The following is an 8,314-nucleotide window of genomic DNA, read 5'->3' on the forward strand; positions in this document are numbered from 1 at the left end:
TATTACTTTATCATTATTATTAATGCCGATTGTTTTGATGTGTGATGTTTTAAGGCCTTCAATTTCCCAAATAAATGCAAAAAAAAAAAATATAATATATATAATATAATAATAAATAAAGACGAATGCGTCGTCCTTTATTCGTGTCCTGCCGGTACCGGGCGGAAGCCTAAACACTCAAACGCTGCCCCCAGCGGATCGGCGGCGACGTGCTTCGCTGTGGCCATCGCGGCTTTCATCCCGCGGTGGCTGCGCGGAGACGGTGAAACGCGACGCGCGACGTTGTCGGCTCCAGGTCCGGCCGAGCGGCGCCGCGTCCGGCGGCTGAACCGAGGCACGACGCGGCGACGCGGGGGAGCTCGACCCGCCGGACAGCGCAGCGAGAACAGCGACACCCACTGGTCACCAATGAACACGGCGCCGTCGCATGCGAACCAACGCCGCGCCTCCGCCTCCTCCTCCGCCTCCTCCGCCTCCTCCTCCACCGCCGTCGCTGCTGGTTGGAGTGACGAGGGGTTTGACCGTTTTCCTCCGACTCGGTTCCCGACGAGTCGTTTGTATTCGTCGGGCGACGCCGCGGGTGAGCGGGAGGGGACGAGGGCGGCGAACGAGCGTCAGTCCTCTCCCGCTCGCCCCGTTGAGTTGCGAGTGGAACCCCCGCGGGGTGGGATCCTTTTAATCGCGTTCAAATGATTCATTCTCTCGCAAATGTTTTTGTTTTCGCTTTTTGGTGGAGAAATGCGAGACGCGACTCAGCTGACTTCTGTCGCCAGTCGCCGATCCTTCTTTTCCTGCCAAATCATTTTAAGAGAGCGCGGAGGTGCGACAAACGGCCCGAATTCAATGCAAACGATGCCACGTTGGGCTTTAATGTAGCCACTGTCGTCGGTGTGAGGCGAGGGCTCGCTTTCGCCCGCTCCTTTGCAGGGAGTGACTCCCGAACCCCGAGTCACGTAAAGATCCGTTCGGTACGAACGGCTCGTTCGCGAGCCGCGCACCGCTAGCCGTTTCATTTGCGCCATTTTGTCCGCTCACTCTGGTGATTGGGCTTCAGAGAGCTGCACCGGAGCCAATCAGAGGGGAACCGGACAGCGGAGACACGGTAAGGGAGACCCGATTGAAGCCATTGGTAGTTGTCAACACGGATTGGTTTGTCACGGACCAACCAAATTACTAAACTCTACAAAATGCAGAACTCCAACAGCGGGCCGAGGGGCCGCCGCGGCATGGCGGAGCGGGTCCCGCGGAAGGTCCCGCGTCCTCACCGCGGCTCTTGTGGTGGGGAAAGGGGACGGTGCGCTGTGCTGGCGGTAGCAGCTAGCTAGAGACTCCCACCCCAAACAAAGGAATGGCTGGCCGCATAGTGTTCACGGCACAACAGACTAGCCGGCGGTGTTAGCTGGCAATGGCCACCCAGCCGCTCCCCAGGTTTATGTGATTGGACAACAACTGCAGTTGCATGTGAATAATATCTGACCTTTCCATGTCACCCAGGTTAGTCCACTGAACCAGCCGCTAACCACTCCGTAGCGGCGAACGGTCCATGGTTATACTGCAGTGTTGCACATCAAAACAGTAATATGTCAAAACCTATACGTCAACTGAAAATGGAAAATGTGGAAATATATAATAAACATAAAAAGATAACAAGAATTACATTTAAAAACAGAAACAATTGGCAATATACGACAGTCCTGGAGATTAACAGTAAACGTGAAAGGATTCACACTGGGCAGGCTCAGGCCTCCATTTTAAACAGAAGATATTATTCATATTTGGAGATGTATTGTTTGGGGTGTCTACACAATTTAGAAAAGTATTAAGGGTGTCGCAATGTGTGCAGTAAAAGAAACACATTTGAACCACGTGGATTATGTTCTTATCATTACCATTATTTATTCTCCCTTATTTCTTTATTTATTCTAGGGAGGGCTGACATAGAGCAACCATGGAGCAGTACACCACTGCCACCACCACCACTGGGGAGCAGATCGTTGTGCAGACCACCAATGGACAGATCCAACAACAGGTAAGCACATCATCTGGTCAAATAATAATAAAGTTACTAAATTAGAATATACAATTCTTGACTTTGAAAGATTGTCTTTTGACGTCCAGATGCGTTAAACCTGTGTCATACAATAAAGTACCTTTTCTTTTCCTCATACCAGTTGTTGCGGTTGACTCTGGGGAGTTTGCCGCCTCTCTCTCTGAAAACACGTGGACATTTTTGTAAAGAATATTCAATACAAGAATATCGATTCAATATTCGTTATTGAGTCGATGTTCAACGTCAGATGTTACTTCGTCTAAGTTCATCCTAATTGAATAGCTGTTTACAGGGTGTCTGCAGGTCATTAAAAAAAAGTCTTAAAGTCAGTTTTACAAATAGCAGGCCTTAAAAGCATGACATAGACATTTGATCATTTCAACCTATGCCCCCTGCCTTTTTATTTTATTTACTTACCTGTTGAATTTCTGGAGGAATAAACAATTAATTGTTGATTTTTCTTTTTTACAGTTCCTAATAACTGACTTTGATATTTGACCTAAATTAAACTCTCATAACTGCTTATAGAATAATATAATTCATAACGCACCCTGTTTCTACTTAACACTGGCTTCTTGCCTGAACCAGTATATAGTAATAACCTGCACTACTTTATTGAATAAGAGAGAGACGATTTGTAAAATAAATCTGACTTAAACTCTATGACAATTTGTCGTGAAGTTTTAGATTTACCTGTGGTTTAACTGTCCTGAGTATATTTGAGACGCCAGCTCTGAGTGTCCTGCTTTGTGTCTAGACGCAGGGCACAGTCACGGCTGTGCAGCTGCAAACCGAAGCGCCGGTGGTCACGGCGTCAGGCCAGCAGGTTCAGACACTCCAGGTAGTGGTGTGACTGCCGCCCCTTGTCACACTCCTCCAGTCTGCATGCTCCATCTGTTGTTTTTGTGACCCCCACTGTTTTTTGGTCATCGAGGTCATATTATTTTTCTTTCGTTTTTTTCTCACATCTTGGCATGTGCTGTGGCTGTCTCGGCTGCATGTCCTGGACTCAGCACAAAGGCCTCCGCTTGTTTGCTCATGGCTGCAAAAAGCTCCGCATTATGGCCGGAGAGATTTTCTTTTCTCTGGTCTTCAAAAGGAAGCTTGACACGTCAGACCTCCCTCGTTGTGATGAGGACACCCACATTTGAAACATGGGTCTTTTGTATTTCTTTTTTAGCTGTCTTTTAAGTTTTTGGAGGACCTTTTTTCGATGTTCATCATTGGATGTTGTTTGTCGTCACACAATTATTTTATTTTTATTAAAGCTGCTCTTGCGTGGATTCATACTCATTGCAGACTGTCGCTCCAGAGTGGTCATCTCATGTAATTTTTTATTCCTGTCATTCCAAAATGAAAGTGGGATACATCCCTTCATCAACTTGTTTTCATTTTGTATCCCCCAAAACAGCAGGAATGAAAACCAGGATGTGGGTCCAGGATTGGACCTGACCTTATTATGGCCTTATTATTCTGGGATAACCAGCATCTGTTGTGTCTCCCGGTGCAGGTCCAAGGCCAGCCCCTGATGGTGCAGGTGAGCGGTGGGCAGCTGATCACGTCGTCCGGGCAACCCATCATGGTACAGGCCATGTCGGGGGGGCAGGGCCAGACCATCATGCAGGTCCCGGTCTCCGGGGCCCAGGGACTTCAACAGGTGACACTAGAAATTAATTTACTAGTTATAATATGCTCTTCCATATTGAATGCGCTTGAACCCAGATTTATTTTTTATTTATTTTATTTTTTTATCTTTTAAAGTTTGTTTTAATTTTATTTTGAGTTCCCGGTTTCCCCTATGCCACTCTATGACCAGAGACTGTAATTGGCGCTTTTTATTTTCATGCAAATCTTATATAATAGTACATGTATTGTGTGGGAAATTGGTTGTGTAACATTCATTTTACTTACATTTTAACATTCCAGGTAAAATATATCAGTCGTAAGAATAATTAAAACTGCTGAAGTGCAGACCGGCGACAGATAGCGGTAAATAAAAATGTTGAGCTTCATTGTTCACCTCAATTGGGGAGAACTTAAATGGGCTAAACCATGGCTTGTGTCTGCCTGACTGCAGATCCAGCTGGTGCAGCCGGGCCAGATCCAACTGCAGGGGGGTCAGACCCTGCAGCTCCAGGGCCAACAGGGACAACCCCAGCAGATCATCATCCAGCAGCCCCAGACCGCCATCACTGCCGGGCAGAACCAGGTCACTCTCCAGTCCTCGTTATACCAAGTCATATTTTAAGAGCCTGGATTGTTGGGGAATCTTTTTTGCATTCGAAAGTCACTCACTGCTCCTCGTCCACGCAGGGCCAACAGATCAGCGTGCAGGGCCAGCAGGTCGCCCAGACGGCGGACGGACAGACCATCGTCTACCAGCCCGTCAATGCAGACGGCACCGTCCTGCAGCAGGGTGAATCCCCTCTTCCCTTCCTATCACTTAAACAGAACAACAACTGTAAATTCACTAATCTAATCACCCCAGGACTCGCAGTTTATAGATTTAGAATCGCGATGGCGATGCTGATGATTAGGACTGTTGCAATCATGAAAGTATAGTTCGCAATTAATTTTCATATAAACAATCGCAATGAGCAATTAACTGTAGAGTTGTCGTTGTTCATTTTGGGTCACTATGGCATTATAAGAGTTATAATAGTGTAAAAATAAGCATTCACTTTATGAAGACGAGCCTTTTATTGACATTGAAAAATGGAACATGAATATGTAGGTAAACTGATGGAAACACAATTTCCCTCAATTGTGAAAGGAAACATGATTTTGGAATCTGTGGAATCTTAACTAATTTGCAAAATTATTGAGATGAGCTCAAATAATTGCGACCTGGGCAGTTGTGTAATAATTATGACAGCTCTAATGACAACTACTTGTGGTTCTCCTCGTAAGGAATGATCACCATCCCGGCCGCCAGCTTGGCGGGCGCCCAAATTGTTCAGGCCGGCGGTGCCAACACCAACACCACCAACAGCGGCCAAGGCACTGTGACCGTCACCCTGCCAGTCTCCGGCAACATGGTCAATGCAGGTGGAATGGTCATGGTAAGACCCTCCGCAGAGGTACCCAAGATCTTATTATTACTTCTACGTAGCCTCACAGGGAGTGGGCTGTGTGGTGGAGGACACAAAATAAATAACAGCACGACTTCTTCTCACCAAATTTGCAGACAAATTTAATTTGGCCCTCGAGAGTGACTCAATTGCACTGCACTGAGAATTTCAAATCATTTGCTGCCAATTTCTTCATAATTCATGTAGATTAAGCCCGTCATGGCATTCCAGTTATTATTGAATGTCCTTATCGTCTACTAAGCCTTTGACTTCTTTAGTTTGTGTGACCCTGTATGTCCCTCAGGCGATGGTTACACTCCTGGTTTCACTGCAGCTTGAAGTATTCCTTAATGCCTGCATTACCAAAAGGGAGCCCTAGTCTTTTTTTTTTTTTTTTTTTTTTTCTCTCCCAATGCAGATTTTGGAAAGGACAGGAAAAATAGAGTTATTTAAATAAATACAGATTAGACAGAAGCAGAACACTCTGGCTATCTAATGGAATCTCATTTTAACAATTGGATCCATCCAGGAGTGTAACCATAACCTACCGTGTCTTTATGTCCCCATCTACTGTAGTTGTGTATTGTCAGTACCAGGCCGTTTGGGAGTCACTTTACATTACCCAAATCACATCGCTGCACCTCTGTCCTAGTCTGTAGCTCTCATTTCATTTCCCCCTCTTTCCCCCTCCCAGCGGCTCTTAAGCGGTGTGTGTCTCTATGTGTTTCTCTCACTTCCAGATGGTGCCCGGAGGCGGTGCCGTGCCCACTATGCAGCGCATCCCCCTCCCAGGGACGGAGATGCTGGAAGAGGAACCGCTGTACGTCAACGCCAAACAGTACCACCGCATCCTGAAGCGGAGGCAGGCCCGCGCCAAGCTGGAGGCCGAGGGCAAGGTCCCCAAAGAGAGGAGGGTGAGGCTTCCGAAAACCGTTTCCAGTCACTTTCAGTGAAACACTGGAAACACAGAATGAGGATGTTGGTTGATTTGTGCAAGCTACAGTCTTCTGGCGTAATAGCATCCATAGTCAGAATGCAAAATACATACAATACAACTGGATTTCAAAACCGGCTATTTGCTTAAAAAAAAAACTATAAAAAAAAAACAGAGCTATTGCCATAAATGCCTCTGTCTGTCTGCCAAAGTCTGTAATTTCTAAATGGAAAATGTGTAAGAACCTGATGTGATGGTGGTGGTGCTGGTGGAGAGTTAAGTTCCCTGCTCCCGTTGGGGATATTCCAACTCCGCCCACGAGCCTGTACGCAACGACAAAATGAATGACGAGCCTCCTCCCCCTCAGAAATACCTCCACGAGTCTCGCCACCGTCACGCCATGCAGCGCAAGCGCGGAGATGGAGGACGTTTCTTTTCACCGAAAGAGAAAGAAGAAATGGCTTTGGCGCTGGCACAGGTAGCAACCGCTATTACGGTTTTAAATTTGTGCGGATTTTCTGACCGACGTTCTTTTTGAAATCCTTGAGCGCCGCCTAAGAAATCCAGCCAATCTCAGTTTTTGCAAGGGTCAATTCTACGTCTCCCTTCTTCCATATCTCCCTTCTCAGTCCACTTCCAGTTATTGGTTATATTTGCGGAAACCATGGAAACAGCTGCTATAAACCTTGGTATTTCTGATGTTAGATTCCACATGTAATATTCTTTGATAATATCGCGAAATGGCTGAGTATTTGCCCTCACAGGAGCAAGACATTTCATGTTTGTTTTGCTTTATGCCAACCGGAGCTTCTTCTCTTTCGTCCTTGATCTCACTCGTGTTGCTCTCCTCTCTCTGGCAGCAGGAAGCAGCTCAGGCAGCGGCGGATGAGACGGTGGCTCAGATGATCAGGGTGTCGTAGCTCCATGCTGACGTGATACTTCCGCCCAGCGGTGAACACCACCCTGCCTGAGACTCTTCACCCAAACTCACCCATCTCCTCCACCTTCTCCATCATTCTCACACACACACACACACACACACGCCGCCATCGTCCCAACTCCCGGCATCTTTCTATCGACTCCTACTACACCTTTATTCCACAAAGCCCACAGACTCCTCTGCTTGAAAAAATGGTGGAGGCCCCCCTGCTCGGCTGATTAGTCGAGCAGCACTTTGCTTATCAAAACGGCGGATCGAGCGTCGGTGAAATGTGAAGGTACAGAAACCAGGGCTCGAGTTATGGCAGCTTGTAGTATTTGAAAGTAACACACCCACATTCTGCCAAACCCTGGTTTATCAAAAGGCGAAATTGTCACTGATTGGTGTTCGTTGCTTAAAAGTATTTTCTTTTTATGGTACCACGTGAAAGCTTACTGTGTGAAATGAGGAGTATAGTCGTCATATTCACACAAAGTTGAAGTTCTACTTGTTTTACTTCAGAAGTTGCATGTAAGAGATTGAATCTTTTCAAAGCATATTGTGGAAAAAAGCTAATAACTCTGACCTTAATCTCCTAATATAATGGGAATCTGGCATTGCTGTCCAGATATTGTATAGGATCCCTCCTGTGTTTCACCTGTATTTAATAAGGTGCCCAATTCTTTGTACTGAAGACGTATTTTTTTTATGACTGTTTTTTCATAGAAATAGACAACTCATTAATGTTGCATCGCATTATATCCATGTAGTTGACTGTTCATCCATTGTAGGGCAGGGTTTTTCTCTTTACTTCTTATTTTTTAAATTATAGATATCTTTTTATTTTTAACCCATTTGATGCAGTCTGCCATTTTTTTTACGAGGAATGACAGTAATCTCAAAATTTCATTAAATTTTATTGAAACAGCTTACATTTGTCGTTTCTTTCACATTATCAGTATTGAGATGTTGAAAAATTTCAAACGATGGTCCTTAGGCATACTTTTTTTTTTTTTTTTTTTTACATAGTGTACATAATCCATTTTCCAATCCATCTGATATTTTCTCAGCCAATCGCTGCTGACTGAATTTATACAGGAAATAAAACAATACTGTCACAGTCGAAGCAAAAGAGGGTAGTTGGCAAGTGCTGCCGCTTCATTGGTACGCAGAACTGAACCAATGTTGCCAAATCATCAACAGTTCAACAAATAGCATTGTTTTTGTGTATAAAATTGGTCAATCATTCAACAAATAAATTCATACTGTAACTATTTGTCAAGCTTGTGCTTATATGCAGTCATTGTCTTGTCTGGATGACAAAATCCATGTGGTGTCAT

At 45.3% G+C, this 8,314-nt stretch overlaps 1 protein-coding gene across 5 annotated transcripts; it reads left to right on the top strand.

Moving 5' to 3' along the window:
* The first annotated feature begins 521 nt into the window (after positions 1-521).
* Positions 522-7,904, top strand: nfyal (nuclear transcription factor Y, alpha, like). 5 transcript variants are annotated; one of them, XM_080014624.1, is made up of 10 exons: positions 522-1,102; positions 1,927-2,029; positions 2,808-2,891; positions 3,561-3,707; positions 4,128-4,259; positions 4,364-4,466; positions 4,961-5,130; positions 5,862-6,035; positions 6,423-6,533; positions 6,916-7,904. In XM_080014624.1, the coding sequence occupies exons 2-10, from the start codon at positions 1,949-1,951 to the stop codon at positions 6,973-6,975; spliced, it is 1,062 nt and encodes a 353-aa protein (XP_079870750.1). In that variant the 5' UTR covers positions 522-1,102; positions 1,927-1,948; the 3' UTR covers positions 6,976-7,904. The 5 variants fall into 5 exon arrangements, with proteins under 5 accessions (XP_079870750.1, XP_079870751.1, XP_079870752.1 ...); XM_080014625.1 differs by having other exon boundaries at positions 6,919-7,904; XM_080014626.1 differs by having other exon boundaries at positions 4,961-5,112.
* Positions 7,905-8,314: the final 410 nt, after the last annotated feature.

Source organism: Zeus faber, assembly GCF_960531495.2.
Source record: "Zeus faber genome assembly, chromosome: 15".
In the NCBI taxonomy this organism is placed as follows: domain Eukaryota; kingdom Metazoa; phylum Chordata; class Actinopteri; order Zeiformes; family Zeidae; genus Zeus; species Zeus faber.